Here is an 18196-nt window from a genome sequence, read left to right as displayed (position 1 = left end):
TTAAGTCTCAAGCGATCCATCAGCAAACATTGAATCAGTCAGCCATTCAACAAGCATTTGTTAAGTGATAACTATGGGCCCAGCATTGGGAATATATAAAGACAAAACCAAAAAAAGCAGTGTAGGTTCTATCAAGAGAAACAATATGCTCCGATATAAGTAGATAAAAAATATGCACATGGTTTGTTGTAGTTGTTGAGTCATTTTTCGGTTGTGTCTGACTCTTTATGACCTCCTCTGGGGTTTTCTTGTCAAAAATACTGGAATGGTTTGCCATTTCTTTCTCTGGCTCATTTTATAGATGAGGAAACTGAGGCGAACAGGGTCAAGGGACCTGCCCAGAGTCACACTGATAGCATCTGAGGCTGGATTTAAACTCAGGAAGATAAGTCTTCCTGACTCTAGACCCAGAGCTCTATCCATTGTACTATCCACCCTACATGGTTACTACAAGGTAATTGTAGTGGGACAGGCACTAGCAGCTGAAAGGGTCAGGAAAGACCTCATGTAGGAGACAGGACTTGAACTAAGCTTTAAAGGAGGCTAGGGAATCTAAGGGATAGACATGAGGTGGGGGATATGTTCTGGGTATGGTGCAAAAGCATGAAGACTAGAGATTTGTGGAGTGTGTGATCGATAACAAGGCCAGTTTGTTTAGCTGAAGCTCTTAAAGAGGAATAAAGTAAAATAATCACAGAAAAGAGTTATACTGTCTCAAACAAAGGGGTTTGTATTTGATCCTAAAGGCGATGGAAAGACACTGGAATTTATTTTTTATTTTAAGTTTTATTGCTAGGTTTTCTTTTCCTATCACTTTCATTTCCAAATGTATCCTTCCTCCCTCCCCTACCAGAAGGGTTAACAGTATATGGGCCTATAACCAAATCAACCAGATTGGACAGACAATCCCCCCTCCTCCCCCCACAACCTCAGGGTAAAGAAGTCTTACGAGGCTACAAATATAGGTCCCCTTCCCCATATCAAGAAACCGGAGGAGAACGTATGGGCCATGAAGGGACAAACCAACCATACGTTGAGTGGTGTAACGTATGGCCCCTAGATGAGATCAGAGGGAGACAAGCCTCCTTCTTATTCATTCTCTGTACAAGAAACCCCCCAAACCAAACCAAACCAAAGCAACCTTAAAAAGACAAGGGGAAATAAAGACATGCAGAAAAATGACCCAATATATCACCCGAGCATGATGGTATCTGAAACGTTCTACACCTACAGGTGTATATACCGCAGCCGCTAGGTGGCGCTATGGATAGAGCTCTGGGCCTGGAATAGAAAGATTCATCTTCCTGAGTTCAAATCCAGCCTCAGACACTTAACTAGCTGTGTGACCCTGAACGAGTCACTTCATCCTGTTTGCCTCAGCCTCTTCGTCTGTAAAAAACGATCTGGAGAAGGAAAGGCCAAACCACTCCTGTATCTTTGCCAGGAAAATCCTAAATGGGGTCACGATGAGTTGGACGTGACCGAACGACAACATAATTCCCCACAGAGACAAAGAAGGGAAAGAGATATGTTTTCTTGTTTCTTTTTGAGGACCAGGCTTAGTAATTACAATTTTTAGTGTTCATTTTTGTGTACTCTTTTGTTCTTTGAATTTATGTTGTAAAAATTACGAACATTGTTTTCCAAGTTCTGTTTATTTCACTTTGTATCATTTTGGATAAGACTTCCAATGCCTCTCTGTATCCTTTATATTCATATTTCTTATGTATTAATATTCTATTATATTCACAGATTGCAATATTCAGCTATCCCTAATCAATGAGCATCTACCTTTGTTTCCAGTTCTTTCTTATTACAAAAAGTTCAACTACAAATATTTTGGTATTTATAGGGTCTTTCTATCATAGACCTTTTGGGGATTATATTTTGGGGATTTCTGGGTAGAGAAGTATGGATATTTTAGTCACTTTCTTAGTTATAATGTTCTCAAAATGTTTTTATTGATCTTCATTTTTTAACATTGTTTTCCCCTCCCAGTATCTCTCCCTCCCTGCTTCCCAGAGAGCCACCTCATATAACAAATGATATTTTTAAAGAGAAAAAAGAAGATAAATAGGAGGAAAAACTCAGCACAACCAATCAATACATTATTGAATAAATCTGAAAACACGTGTAATGTAGACCTGTGGACTGCTCATCTCCGCAAAAGGGCTGGTTGGGAACATCCTCTCATCTATCTTCTTTCAAGCCATGCTTGTTCTTTATAACTGTGCAATATTCATTTTTTATTTTTATGTGCGTGTTTGCTTTAGTTAGTGTACTTAGCATGTTGTTTTCTTGGCTCTGCTTACTTCACTCTGCATCAGTTCACGTAGATCTTTCCATGCTTCTCTGTATTCATCCCAGACGTTATTTCTTACAGCAGCATAATACTCCATCTTGTTCATGTACCAAAATTTATTTAACCATTTCTAGTCAATGGGCATCTACTTTTGTTTCCAATTCTTTGCTATTTAAAAAAAAAGTGCTTCTATACTTTGGCACATCTGAAGACTTTCTTCTTACTGATAACTTTCTTGGGGTATAAACCCAGCAATGGAGTCTCTGGGCCAAAGGGTATGGATATTTGAGTCACTTTATTCCAAATTGCTTTCTAAAATGGTTTTTATCCAATTGACAGCTTCACCGACAATGTACCCATGTGCCCATCTTTCCACTACTCTCTGACTATTCACATCTTTCGTCATCTTCAACAATTTGCAGGGTGTGAGACTCAAGGTTTTTATCAGAATTTCTCTCCTTATTCACTTTTAGCATTCTTTCCCACGGTTGTTAATATTTTTCTATTCTTTAGAGAACTCTTTTTTTCATATCCTTTGACTTTTCTATTGGCAAACGGTTATTGTAGACCATGTTCGTTCTGGAGGTTCATACTAAAAGGGATCATCTCGTAGGATGTCCAAATGAAGGTGACCAGAATGTTGATATGATCAGAGACTGAGCCATTCAAAGATCAGTAGAAATAACTAAGGTTGTTTAGGTCTGAGAAGAATTAGACTTATGTGTCCTCAGAGGGCAGAACTAAGACCAGTACGTGGGAGTTACAGGGACATTACTTCATCTTAACGAGAGATGTTGGTAAAGCTCTGTATGAAGTCATAAGGTGCTCTGTTTACGTCAACTGCAATATTAATCGCTATTGTGATGTAATGCTTGAAGATTTTACATATGTGATTTTATTTGATCTTCACAACCCTTTAAGATGGATGGTTGTCCTCTCCATTTTACAGATGAGGAAACTGAGGCAGAGGTCTTGCCCAGCACCTACAGGTAGGTAGTATCTGAGGCAAGATTCCAGCCCACTCTGCCACCTAGCTGTCCAACAGTGGAATGGCCTGCCTGAATGAGTTTCTCAGTCATGGGAAGTATTCAACTAGATGACGACTGATCCATGGGCATCCATGCACTGGTCAGGGAATTATATGGACTCGGATCTTCAGAGATAGGAGAACCTTGTCAAGTCCACAGTCAAGACCTTCCCAGCTGTGCCAGCCTGCTAGAGTTCATCTTTTGGAGACACAGGGTCACTTTCTGCCACAATGGCTGGGGAGGGGGAAGACTTTAGCAGAAGCTGGCTCAATATAGTAAACTCTATATTAAAACATAGATGGGGTGGTGATGGTTGTGTGCCTGGGAGGCTTAAACACCCTGAAGAAAACGAACTCTACCTTTGTTTCTGTGAGCAGGTTTCTGTGAACTCCCATCTCTTTCCTACTTTCCCCACCACCAAGAAATGACACAAAGATACAACTTGAACACACCTTTTAATTCAGGATTGGGGATAGGGGCCAAGAAAGGCATATGGAAGAAGTGGAATCAAGCAGGTTTTGGAGTAGAAATTTAGATATCAAGGTTAGATTAAGAAGTCAGAGTTGGAGAGGGGGAGGCAGCTCCAGGCTCAGGAGGATCAGTCTCAAAGTACCGGTCCAGCAGTGTCTCCACTTCGTTCTCTTCATAGTCCCACACCTGGAATCGTGTCCCATCGGCTGCACCACGGATCATGGCTGAGAGCACTGGGGGAAGAGCAAGAGCAGAGGTGAGGCCCAGCAGTGCCAAATGTCCAGACTCAGCCCATTCCTGGATCCCCTTTTGGGGAAAGTACCAGAGTCACTGTGAGTCTGTGGCAGCAGAGCTGCCTTCCTCAAAGGATGTCATGTGGACCAGGAATAAGGCCCTGGGGCACAAGACTAGGAATAATAGCTAGAAACTAAGAAGAGGTAGAGCTTGACTCAGAGTTAGGACTCTTCATAAATGTCAGGGGCTGCACCAGGGAGGTGGCAGATCACTCTTCAGGAAAGGTCTTCAAGCAGCCCTGGGAGATCACTTGTGGTAGATCTTATGGACGGTCTTCTTCTTCTTCAGGTATAACACCATCTAGCTCCCTTCCCAACAGTCAATTCTAATCAGATGGCTTTGGGGATGTGATGAACAAACTGATACAAACTGCTTGGGCCTCTCCTTATGCTCCTGTTCCCTTAGGAATGTAAGAGTTCCCTTAGGAATGTAAGGCAGGACACAGGGGTACTCACCTCGGCCAGACTGAGGGCGAAACAGGCACAGAATTCTCTTGTTGAGGGCCACAGCCCGGCCCAGCTCATAGCCAACACCCAAGGAAGGCTGGGTCACTTCAGCCACCACCACTACAGAGAGACAAGCAGATGATGAGCTCACTTGGAAGTCTCTCCAGAGTTTGCATGCAAGCAGAGAGGGCTAGAGATTGTATAAGAAATGATGTAGCATGTGTACATGCTTGATTAAACATAAGGTGGGACTATTATTCTTGTGGAAACGTGGGCAGAGAGCACACAGTCAACCCTGGAGAGAGAGGGCAAGAGATTCCTTGGATATGAAGATGGAAAAATCCAAGAAACCTCTACCTTGTGCTTCTAAGAACAGGGAATCCAAAGGGTGCAACTCACCATCTGCTTGCTGCAACCAAGCCAGGTCTCGCTCATGAATAAGTCTGTCACCCCCTGCTGCCTCTTCCCCTGCAGAGATTGGGTGGACAAGGAGTCAGCTGAACAAGGATGGAAACCCACTCCCACCCTGTCCTTGGGCCCCTCTCCACTCACTATCCACAATCCCACTCAGTCTTCTTTATTTTTTTGGTTATACATGTACAATTATATTAAATATATTTCTACATTAGTCATGTTGTGAAAGAATCAGAACCAAAGGGAAAAAGCAAGAAAAAGAAAGAACAGAAAAAGAAAATAGAATGCTTTGATCTCCCTTCAGACTCCATAGTTCTTTCTCTGGATATGGATCGTATTTTTCATTATGAGTCTTTTGGAATCGTCTTAGACCATTGTATTACTGAAAAGAGCCAAAGCCGGTCATCGAACAATGCTGCTGTTACTGTGTACAATGTTCTCCTGGTTCTGCTCACTTCACTCAGCATCAGTTCATGTATTCATTCAGTCTTCTTCACCCCACAGTCACCATCAACAGGGTTAGAATAAGAGTGAGAAGTTCGGTTGTGCGACTTATAAAGTTCTTTTCAAACTGAAGATTCTAGGAAAAATGTTCAGTAAGAATCCACTAAGTGCTAGATTTATGGGACTGAGTTCCTGTCCTCAAATTGGAGAAAGCACAATAAGTGAAGAGTGAGACTTTAATTGGACTTTGAAAGATGGTTAAGAAATAAACATATGGAGTAGAAAAGAGCATTCCTAGTCTGAAGGATGGTATAAACAAGAAAGCCGAGGTGAGAATGTGAGACATAGAGGTGGAGGGATGGGCCAAAGTGAGTCTCCTTAAAGTGTATTCTTTTTAATGGAGAATGAGAGATAAAGCTACTGTACACTGTGGAAAGCCTTGAATGTCAGGCTAGGGAGTTTGAATTTTATTCTATGGCAGTAGAGGAAATTTTTGAGCAGGGAAATAGGCATAATCAAAGTAGTATCTTAGAAAGATTAAACCAGGATGGATTGAAGCAGAAGAAACAGGATGCAAGAAGGCCTACAAAGGAGTGTATTCCAGTAGTTTAAGACAGAAATGATGGTCTTAGGGTGGTGGCTGCATTAATGGAAAGGAAGGCATGATATCATAGACTCTTGGAAGGAAAAATCAACTAGATTTGTCAGCAGATGATGTGGATGGCAAGGAAGAGGTTAAGCATTCAAAGAGGGCTCTGACTGACCAACTGTTTTAGAGTCTGTGATCCTAGTGGAACATATAGGAGAAATGTATTTCAGGAAGTTGGAAATGTGGGGCGGCAGGTCATGAGATGTTAAGGAGGGCTAGAGATACAGACTTGGAATTCTCATCTGTATTTACAACTGATTAAAGTGATGGCAACGAGTAAGATTTCCAAAGGCTAGTGCAAAGAGGATTAAAGGCAAAGCCTTGAAAGATACCTACATTTAAAGGGTGAGAGACAGGAATTAGCAAGGGAGAACTATAAGGACTAAATAGAAGTAGGAGGAAAACCAGCATGGTGCCTCAGAAGGAAAGGGTGTCCAGAAGACGAGGCTAATCAACTGTATAAAGTACTACAGAGAGGTGGTGAAGAATAAGAATAGAAAAAAGGTTATTGGATTTACATCTAATATAATAATCCCAGTGAGAGAGCAATTATCAAAAGAAATCAGTGTGGCTACACAAGCAGCTCTCTCATAAGCTGAGTTTCTAGACAGATACATGCACAAAAGATGGAAAGTATGACATGTCACCAAAGATACTGAAAAAGACTTGGGAAAGAGAGAGTAATGTTAGCAGATGACAAAGGATACACGGGAAAGGACCCTGGGGAAGCCTTTTCCAGGACACTAAACTGTCTTAGATAAACAAAAAACAGCCATAATGATAAAAGAGCTCAAAATCATATGATTCAGGCCTATGTTAGAGGAAAGAAATATATTTAACCTGGAGAAGGGAAGGCTTAGGGAGGGTATAATAATTAAAATTGAAAGGCTAACATATAGAACAGGGCCGTCCAACCTTAGGTTTTTATTGAAACAATAGACAATATATTTTGATTTGCCATTTTAGTGAGAGCTCTGTGGTAGCTCGGCTTCCTTTACTAAAGTATTTATGTTAATTCCTATGCTTGTAGGCAGACACATAAATTGCACTGTGGGTGGCATGTTGGACAGCCCTGATATAGAAGATGGATTAGCCTTTTTCTTTTTGGTCTCCAAAATGTAGAACAAGGAGCAACAGGTAGATGTTGAGGAAAAGTAGATTTCAAGTCAACATAAGGAAAAAACTTCCTAACAATTAGTGCAATGAGCAGCATAGGCTGCCTTTTTTGACGGTCACTGGAAGCCTTCAAGCAAGGTTAAATGATTATTCATTGCAGGTGTAGTAAAGATACAGTTATGGGTGTGACTACATGATTTTTGAGGTTCTTTTCAAAACTGCTATGCTTAGATTTTATTATAGAATTATACCATTCCTACTTTGTTTCTGACTCTTCTGAAAAAAAGAGTCACTGAACTGTGTAAAAAAAAAAAAAGTTTGTTCCAACAAACATCACTGTGAGATAATTGAACCTGAAGGTAATTGAGAGAGTAGAAAGGCAATTACATCCCAGTGTACTGAAAGAGTTTATAGAAGTGATTGCTGAGACAGTGCGAGCAGTCTTTAAGAACACTGAAGACCTCAATGACAGGAAACAAGAAAATGTCTAAATTTTCAATAAAGGGAAACAGATACATCACAGAAACAACTAACAATTTCATGTCATGGACAACAAAATTAAAGAATGGATTTTTAAAGAGCGAGTCTGTGAGTCTCCAGAAAGGCAGGTGGTGATTACCAAGAGCCATCATGGGTTCAGTAAGAACAAATTATACCATATTAACTTCACTCCTTTTGTGACAGGGTCACTGGTCTGATGGCCACTAGACTGAAAGCTCCTTGAGGGCAAGGAATGTCTTTTGGCTTATTTTGTATCCCCAGCAATTACCACTAGCATATAGTAGGCATTGTCTATTGATTGGTTGATCCTAGAAAACAGATTTCAAGTCAGTATATGGAAAAAAAAAATTCCTACTTTACAGTATGTACTTTACCCAGGCAGAGGGATTTGATGGTGAAGGCCATGGGCGGTCTCCTTCCTGTCTCCATTTATTAATAATAATAGGTAACTACACTACATAAATATATAGTACTACGGGCCGGGCACTGTGCTAAGGGCTTTAGGAATAATGATAAGAAAGATAGCTAATATTTTATAGCACTTACTACGTGCCTGGCATCGTGTTAGATGCTTTACAAATATTATCTCATTTGATATTCACAACAACCCTGGGAGGCAGGGCTATTATTAGCATGAGGAAAGTGACTCGCCCAGAGCCACCCAGCTAGGAAGTCTCTGAGGCCACATTAGAACTCAGGTCTTCCTCACTCCAGGCCTGGCGCTCCACCCAACTGCCTCTAACTGCCCACGGCCCAGACGTCCATTGCCCTGGAGGCAGGGGTCTCAGGTTAACCCATCCTCCATCCTCGGGTCCAGCCCCGGCCCCTGTTCAACGAGCTCAGGTCCTTCCCCCAAACTGGGAGTCTCACACTTGGCAGGGAGCAGACTCCGCCCCATGACGTCCCCCGCCCCTCCCTTCTAGAGTCAAGACTCCGCCCCTGCCACGCACCACTCGGACGGGGGGTGGGGGGGGTGGGGGGGGGCGGGAAGCGTCTCTCTCTCTCTCTCTCCTCCCCTCCTCCCGCACAGAGGCGAGTTCAGACCCCGCCCTCTGCCACCGCCGGCCTCTCACCGCGAGCTCCCAGCTCCGCGGCCGCCACGTGCTCGGTGAGCACCGCCCCGAAGCGCCGCAGTCTTGACACGATGCGCCCGTACAGGGCCCGGTCCTGCCTCCCGCCTCGGATGCTCCCGCAGAAGTACAGAGCTCGTCGGCCCGGCCCCCCGGGCTCCCCAGGCTTCCGCGGCTCCGCCCCAGGGCCCAGCTCCCCACTCCGCTCCCGCCCTGCAGCCGGAGCCGGAGCCGATGCCGCTGCCATCCCCGCCTTCGGTACGCCCCCTACAGGCTCCGCCCGCCGCGTGGGCTATGGCACCGCCCCCAGGGCGCACGTGACTTCCCGGCACGTGACCAGGCAGCCAGGGCCCCTACCTCTACCCCCACCTCCCTCCCTACTGTGAGTGTTAGAAGGGAAAGGTAGGGCGACCGCCCTAAGAACGCCCCCGCCCCCCCGCGCGGGGCTACGCCCTGCGACCGTCATAACCACTAGCGCGCTGACACCAGCGCCGTCGTCTCGTCGTCGTCTCAGCAGGGTGTGGGTTCGACTCACCAGCTCACCGTGGCTCCCCGCTTCGGGCGCGACCCTTATCCTCTCTGATCCTCGTTTTCCTTGCCAATAAAATGGCAGTACGGCCCCTAGTTAGATGGCGCAGTGGATGGAGCGACGGCCCGGAATCAGGAAGACCCAAGTTCAAATGCCACCTCTGTGAGGCCCTGGTCAGGTCCCTTAACCCCGTCTGCCTCAGTTTCCTCATCTGTGAAACGAGCTGGAGAGGAAACGGCGAACCGCTGCAGCATCTCTGCCACGGAAACCCCAAACGGGTCCCAAACTGAAACCGACTAAACAAACAACAACCCGGAACCGTGGTCTGGGCCGTAGTTCAGTCGGGTCCCACCCCACGTGACTGCGAGAGATTGAGGCAAACAGGGCTCCTTGACAGACTAGTGTCTATGTCCAGGGCTTTGCAACCCTTAATCTTTTCAGTAGAAATCCTCTTGGTGGAATTTTAGAGTTCGGGTCCACCCGTAGCCTACTATTCTCTTTAAAGACCCTCCCGTCTCACCCCCCAAATTTCTGCTTGAGCACCTCCAGCGATGAGGGAAGCCGGGCCCTCCGAAGGCAGCCTGTTTCATTTCGTTGTTAGGAGGTGGTGGTTGTGTTGGTTGTTTTTCTGACACCAATGCTGAATCAGCCTCTTTGCATTCCCACTCGTTCTTGTCTGTTCTTTCCTCTGGGGTTCAAACATAACAAGTCTATGCCCTCTTACAAATACTTGAAGGGAGCTGTCATGTATTACCTGACTATTCTGTGCCTCAAGCCCCACACCCGAAATTTCTTCAACCAGTCCTCCTAGGACAAGGAGACAAGGCCTTTGACCATCCTGGTTGCCCACCTGTAGACGCTTTGCAGCTTATTAGCAGTGGCCTTCCTAAACTGCAAGGGCCAGGGTGTGTGGATAGAGCGCTGGGCCTGGAGTAAGGAGGACCTAAGTTCAAGTCCTGCCTCAGAGATGTTACCCTGGGCAAGTCACTTAACCTTGTTTGTCCTAATCCGATGGAGAAGAAAATGGCAAATCACTCCAGTATGTTTGCTAAGATAACCCCAAACGGCATCACAAAGCATTGGATGTGACTGTATAACAACACGGCCAGCACTTTACAAATATGATCACACTTGATCCTCACAACAGCCCAAGGAAGTAAGTGCTATTATCACCTCCATTTTACAGATGGAGAAACTGAAGAGGATGCAGGTGATGTGACTTGGCCAGGGTCACAGAGCTAAGAAGTATCTGAGGCTGGATTTGAACTCAGACCTTTGTGACTCCAGGCCTGATACTCTATTTGCTGTGCCATCTAGCTCCCTATCATATTCTTGGCAGCTTTGCCTCTCGAAGCCCAAAGTGGCATTAGTTTTTCTGACCAGCACATCACTCCCCTGACCCATTTGAGCACATACAATACAAAACAAAAGCTCCCAGAGCTTCTTTGAATGAATTACTGTCTAACCATCTTTTGCCTAGCTTGCCCTTAGGAAGATGATTTTTATACCCAAGTATGAGATTTATCCCAATTGAATTTCATCTTATTAGACTCATCTAATGCTCAAGCCTATCATTTCTACTATTATCATGGTGACAAGTATAGAACAGTGGAAAAAGTTCTGGATTTGGAGTCAGAAGACAGGTTCAAATCCCATCTCTGGTATGACCTGTCTGACCTTGCACAAATAATTTTACCTTCTCCATGTCTCAGTTTTCTCATCCATAAAATGAGGAGGCTGGTACTAGATGATCTCTAAGTTCTCTCTAGCTCTAAATCTATTATCTTACAATCCCATGGATTTAGTCCTATGTGGACCTCAGTTTCCTGATCTGCAAAATGAGGAAGTTTTGCAGAAACTTGTAGATCTTCAAAAAAAAAAAAAAAGGACTATAATTCTAAAAATTCTGTAGTTCTGTGAAACCATGACAAAGAGACAAAAAAGACACAATATAAGGAAATGGCAAATATACACAGAGAAGAAACTGTAACATATCCATGATAACAATTCACATTTAGATTTAAAATTATTCCTATTTTGACTTTTGCTTCAATACTTCAAGGTTTCGTCATCTCATTCCTGTGGATATTTCCTTCACTGGTCAAGATCATTACTACCCCTTCCTGACATGGGCTTTGGCCAGTAGAGTGCTTTGTGAACTATTGCAGCGGAACGGCGGGCTGTGTCCCAGATCAATAGGAGGTCCCAGACCCATACCAGGGCACTGAGAACAAAGGGCAGGAGGTGTCAGCTTGTAGGTCCCCAACCTGAGCTGTCTCTGAGATCTTGGAATAACACAACACTCAATACCTTAAGAAAGCAACGACAGGAACAATCCAGATCTTCTCTTCAGAAGTGCTGAAAACCCAGCTCTAATATCAAGTCTGAGGTTAGTAAAGTGGCTAGAAGAATGAGCAAACCCAAAAGAATTACATTGTAAAGAGCTATTATGATGGCAGGCGTGCTCAAGACATAAACCAGGAAAAGGATGACTCCAAAACATCTCCAAGCAAAACCTCAAAGGAAAACACAGGTTGGGCACAAACAAGTTCACTTAGAATTCCTGAACAAGATGAAGAAAGATTTTTTTTTAGAAATAGTTAAAAAATTTTTTATCAATGAAATGAGAACTCTAGAGGAAAAAATAGAAAAGAAATGAGAATTATGGAAGAAAGAATTGGAAAGGCAGTTACTAGCTTGGCCTAAGAGGCAAAACCTTGTCCAAACAACAAACCTCCCTGAAGATTAGAATGGACCAAAGAGAAGCCAGTGACTCTATGAGGCAACAAGAAATATTATAAGAAGTTAAAAGATTGAAAATATGAAAGGAAAGGTAAGGTATCTCTTTGCAAAAACAACTGTCTTGGGAAAAAGATTAAAGAGAAAAATTTTAAAATCACTGAACTACCTTAAAGCCATGCTGCTTGAGTCTTAAAAGTAACTGCCCACATCTCTTAGAACCAGAGGGCAAAATGAGAATAGAAATTATCCACTGGTCACCTCCTGAAAAAAATCCCAAAATGAAACTTTGAAAAACATTATGGCCAAAATTTAGCTTCTAGGTCAAAGAGAAACTACCTCAAGCAGCCAGAGAGAAAGCATCCAAATATAAAGGAGCCACAGTCAGAATTACATACAATTTAGCTGCCATGATTAAAAAGGAGAAAAGAACCTGGAATCCAGTATTCCTAAAGGCAAAGGATGTGTACTTCCAGCCAAGTATAACACCCAGAAAAACTGAGTAGTATTGGCTAGGATGGGGAATAGAATTGGACCTTTATTGAAACAGACAACTCCCAAGCATTCCTCAGAGCTTTGTAGAAACTTTGAAGGTCAGATGGCGGCTGGAAGGTAGGGATTGGCGTAAGCTCCCCCCCAGGTCCCTCCAAACACCTATAAAAAATGGCTCTGAACAAATTCTAGAACTGCAGAAACCATGAAATAGCAGATGGAAGCAGGGCTCCAGCCCAGGACAGTCTGGATGGTCCCTGGTTAAGGTCTATTGCAGGGAACTGGAAGCGGAGCAGAGCCCAGCGTGAGCCGCGCCCGGACCAACTAGACTAGGAGCCAGGCGGAACAGGCCTTAGCTCCCTGAATCAGTGAGCTGTGGCAGTTACCAGACTTCTCAAACCACAAACACCAAAGACAACAGAGAACGTTAGTGGGAAAAGCTGCTGGGACAGAGTGAAAGGAGTTCCTGTTTGGCCACCACCCAGGGGCAGCAGAGGTGGTACAGCTCTGAGGCTGCTTACAGAGCTACAACTGCAGTTGCTTCTGGCCCCAGGCCTGGTGGGAGGAATTAAGTGGCAGATCAGAGCAGGAATGCAGAGCCTACTTGGATCTGAGTTGTGGTCCAGATTGGCAGTTCTTGGGGTGAAGTAGTGCTGGTGTGGCAGAGATTGCTGTGTAGAAATAGCTCTGAAGACAACAGCACAGCCTCTCGAGCTTGGGGCAAAGTACTCTATACTCCACAAGCAGTCATACCCCAACGAAAAACTGAAGGGTCAAGTAGCTGGCTGGGAACATGAACAGGCAGTGAAAACACTCTCAGATTCAGACTCAGACTTTGGAATCTTTCTTTGGTGACAAAGAAGACCAAAACATACAGCCAGAAGAAGTCAACAAAGTCAAAGAGCCTACATGAAGAGCCTCCAAGAAAAACATGAACTGGTCCATGGAAGAGCTCAAAAAGGATTTGGAAAAGCAAGTTAGAGAAATAGAGGAAAAATTGGGAAGAGAAACAAGAGTGATATGAGAAAACCATGAAAAACAAGTCAATGACTTGCTAAAGGTGACCCAGAAAAATACTGAAGAAAATAACACCTTAAAAAATAGACTAACTCAAATGGCAAAAGAGCTCCAAAAAGCCAACGAGGAGAAGAATACCTTGAAAGGCAGAATTAGCCTAATGGAAAAGGAGGTCCAAAAGACCACTGAAGAAATTACCTTAAAAATTAGATTGGAGCAAGTGGAAGCTAGTGACTTGATGAGAAATTGAGATATTATAAAACAGAACCAAAGGAATGAAAAAATGGAAGAGAAGGTGAAATATCTCATTGGAAAAACCACTAACCTGGAAAATAGATCCAGGAGAGATAATTTAAAAATTATTGGACTACCTGAAAGCCATGATCAAAAAAAGAACCTAGATATCATCTTTCAATAAAGTATCAAGGAAAACTGCCCTGATATTCTAGAGTCAGAGGGTAAAATGGAAATTGAAAGAATCCACAGATTGCCTCCTGAAAAGGATCCCCAAAAGAAAACTCCTAGGAATATTGTCACCAAATTCCAGAGCTCCCAGATCAAGGAGAAAATACTGCAAGCAGCCAGAAAGAAACAATTTCAGTATTGTGGAAGCAAAATTAGGATAACACAAGATCTGGCAGCTTCTACACTAAGGGATCGAAGGGCTTAGAGTATGATATTCTGGAGGTCAATGGAGCTAGGATTAAAACCAAGAACCACCTACCCAGCAAAACTGAGTATCATGCTCCAAGGCAAAATATGGATTTTCAATAAAACAGAGGACTTTCAAGCTTTCTCAGTGAAAACACCAGAGCTGAATAGAAAATTTGACTTTCAAACACAAGAATCAAGAGAAGCATGAAAAGGTAAACAAGAAAGAGAAATCATAAGGGACTTACTAAAGTGGAACTGTTTTGTTTACATGCCTACATGGAAAGATGATGTGTATAATTCATGAGACCTCAGTATTAGGGTAGCTGAAGGGAATATGTGTATATATATATGAATATATATAGACAGAGGGCACAGGGTGAGTTGAATATGAAGGGATGATATCTAAAAAAATAAAATTAAGGGATGAGAGAGGAATATATTGAGAGAGAGAGAAAGGGAGAGATAGAATGGGGTAAATTATCTTGCATAAAAGTGGCAAGAAAAAGCAGTTCTGTAGGAAGGGAAGAGGAGGCAGGTGAGGGGCAATGAGTGAATCTTGCTCTCATTGTAATTGATCTGAGGAGGGAATAACATACACACTCAGTTGGGTATCTTACCCCACAAGAAAGAAGGAGGAAGGAGATAAGAAAGGTGGGGATGATAGAATGGAGGGCAGATGGGGGAGGAGGTAATCAAAAGCAAACACTTTCGAGAAGGGACAGGGTTAAGAGAGAAAATTGAATAAAGGGGAATAGGATAGGAAGGAGCAAAATATAGTTAGTCTTTCAGAACATGATTATCGTGGAAGGGTTTTACATAATGATACACATGTGGCCCATGTTGAATTGCTTGCCTTCTTAGGGAGGTTGGGTGGGGAGAGAATTTGGAACTCAAAGTTTTAAAAACAGATGTTCAAAAAAAAGTTTTCGCATGCAACTAGGAAATAAGATATACAGGCAATGGGGCATAGAAATTTATCTTGCCCTACAAGAAAGTAAGGGAAAAGGGGATGGGGGGGAATGGGGTGACAGAAGGGAGAGCTGACTGGGGAATGGGGCAATTAGAATATATCCCATCTTGGAGTGGGGGGGAGGGTAGAAATGGGGAGAAAATTTGTAATTCAAACTCTTGTGAAAATCAATGCTGAAAACTAAAAATATTAAATAAATTAAATAAATGAATTTTAAAAAAAGAAACTTTGAAGGTCAAACATAGGAGTGAAAAGAAACATAAAAAGGTAAACACAAATGAACAATCATAAAGAAATAAACAAAGATAAACTGCTTATTTCTAGGAGGATGATTACATGTGTCCCTTCTGAACCCTGTTATCATTAAGGGTAACAGAGGGAGTCTAATTAGACAGAAGACCTGGGATTGGTTTTGTTATGCCCTGATGATCTTGAAAGGAAAATGGAAAGGGAGGGAAAGAGGAATACACTAAGGGGAAAATGGAAAGGTTAAGGAAAATTATCGCACATAGTTGAGGTACAAAAGTAGAAGTCTATACAAACAAGGAGTGGGACTGACACTTGAATCTCCCTCTCATCTGAAGGAGTGAAGGATAAACATACACAAACATTTCAAGGGAAATATTTGAATTTCACTTGACAGTGGAAAAGGAACAGAAAGAGGTGAAGGGGAAATCGGAAATTAGGAAAGTGGTTTAAGGGAAGGATTAAGGAAGGAGGAAAATAAGGATGTACAAAAATATTTATAGCTCTTTTTGAGGCAGCAAAGAATTGGAATCTGAGGAGGTACCATAAATTGGAGAATGGGTGAACAAATCATAGTTTATAAATGTGATGGAATGCTATCAAACCATAAGAAATGAAAATGAAAGAGATGGTTTTAGAGAAACCTGAGAAGACTTAAATGAATTGATGTGGAGTGAAGTAAACTAAACCTGGAGAACAATCTATTTATTTATTTTTAGTTTTCTATATTCACCTTTATATGATTTTGAGTTCCAAATTTTTTTCTCCCTCCTCCCTCCCTTCCCCTTCCCTAAGATGGCAAGCAATCTGATACAGGCTATACACATACCATCATATTAAACATATTTCCACATTAGTTATGTTGTGAAAAAAGAATCAGAACAAAAGGGAAAAACCATGAAAAAGAAAAAAAGAGAAAAAGTATGCTTTGATCTACATTCAGACTCCATAGTTCTTTCTCTGAATGTGAATAGCATTTTCCATCATGAGACTTAAGTATCATCTTAAGTAGTTTTATTACTGAGAAGAGCTAAGTCTATCAAAGTTGGTCATCAAAGAATGTTTCCGTTACTGTGTACAGTGTTTTCCTGGTTCTGCTCACTTCATTCAACATCAGTTCATGTAAGTCTTTCTAGGTTTTTCTGAAATCTGCCTGTTCATCATCTCTTATAGCATAATAGCATTCCATTACATTCATATACCACATTCAATCATTCCCCAATTGATGAGCATCCCCTCCATTTCCAATTCTTGGTCACCACAAAAAGAACTGCTATAAATATTTTTGTACATGTGGGTCCTTTTCTCTTTTTTCTAATCTCTTTGGGATACAGACCCAGTAGTGGAATTGCTGGATCAAAGGTATGCACAGTTTTATAGCCCTTTGGGCATCATCCAAAGAACAATCTATACAATGACAACGATATTTCAAAGGCCCACAACTTTGAAAGACAGAAATTCTGAGCAGAGTAAGGACCAACTATGGTTCCAGAGGACTAATGATGTAATATGTTACCCACCTCTTGATAGAGAGGGGAAAGATTCAGAACACAGAATGACACACACACACACATATATATAATTATACTATATACACACACATACATATGACACATAAAAATGAGATATATAATGATGAGACATATGTATAATCAGACTATATATATGTAGAGAGAGAAAAGGAGTTCTGTATAATGAAACATATGCGTGTCTAAAAATTACAGTTCTATGCAAAACTGAACAATAAAAACCACAGGACTTATGGGAAAATTGGATTTCAGGATATAACACTTCCAGCTGTAGATGTTTCTTTTATTTTTGTAGCATTGTCTCTCACAGTCTGAAATTTGCTTTCCTTTATGTCTCTTGCTCAGGAGATAGCACATGTTCTTTCATTTCTTTCAAAATGCCTATTCTTCCAAGCAGCTCCCCAATCCTTAAAGCTTTCCTTTTGCTTACATTGCTTCTAGTTTTTGAACCAGAATTGAATGACTATAAGAGTGTGTGTGTGTGTGTGTGTGTGTGTGTGTGACAGAGACAGAAAGAAAAAGTTCACAAATGTGAAAGATTAGCAAAACACAACTTTGTAAGTTCTCTTGGTTCTGTTCACTTCATCTGGCATCAGTTCATAAAGTATTCTTTGGTTTCTCTGAAATCATCCCCTTCATAATTTCTTCCAACACAATAGTATTACTTTATATACCATATGTATTTATATATACACCTATACACCATAATCTGTTCATCCATTCCACAATTTATGGGCACCCTCTCAGATTCCCATCCTTTACCACCTCAAAAGAGCTATAAATATTTTTATACATCCTTAGTTTATTTTATTTAGTACTAATCTCTCCCTTAACCAAACCTCTAATTCCTCCTCCTTCCTTCTTCACTTTTCCTCCTATTTCCCTGTTCAATAGCCAGGGGTGTGCGTGTGCGTGCGTGCGTGCGTGTGCGTGCGTGCGTGCGTGCGTGCGTGTGTGTGTGTGTGTGTGTGTGTGTACTCTTCCTTCCCTTGACCAATTCAGATGAGAGTGAGGTTGAAGTGTCAAGCTGCTTCCCCCATCCCCTTCTCCTTGTTTGTATAGATATCTACTTGCACACCCTGATTATGTTAGTTTTTCCTAATCTTCCTTCCCCCCCTCCTCATCATGTATTCCACTTCCTCTCTCTTTCCATTTTCCTTTTAAGATCATCAGGACATAACAGAACCACTCCTAGGCCATGTCTACTTAGACTCATTCCATGACCCCTAATTATGACAGAGTTCAGAATAGACATCTCCTTCAGAAGGGCGATGTTTCATCTCCC

General features: G+C 42.3%; 1 protein-coding gene across 1 annotated transcript; it reads right to left on the bottom strand.

Moving 5' to 3' along the window:
• Positions 1 to 3766: 3766 nt before the first annotated feature.
• On the bottom strand, positions 3767 to 8986 carry DNPH1 (2'-deoxynucleoside 5'-phosphate N-hydrolase 1). Its single transcript, XM_036768325.1, is given in 5 exon segments — positions 3767 to 3887; positions 3889 to 4034; positions 4551 to 4661; positions 4941 to 5009; positions 8739 to 8986. Coding segments are annotated over 5 exon segments (672 nt in total). The 5' UTR covers positions 8983 to 8986; the 3' UTR covers positions 3767 to 3785.
• Between the last annotated feature and the right edge of the window lie 9210 nt (positions 8987 to 18196).

This window comes from Trichosurus vulpecula, chromosome 7, assembly GCF_011100635.1.
Source record: "Trichosurus vulpecula isolate mTriVul1 chromosome 7, mTriVul1.pri, whole genome shotgun sequence".
NCBI lineage: Eukaryota > Metazoa > Chordata > Mammalia > Diprotodontia > Phalangeridae > Trichosurus > Trichosurus vulpecula.
The sequence above is the reverse complement of the archived record's forward strand: the minus strand, read 5'-3'. Positions and strand labels throughout refer to the sequence as shown.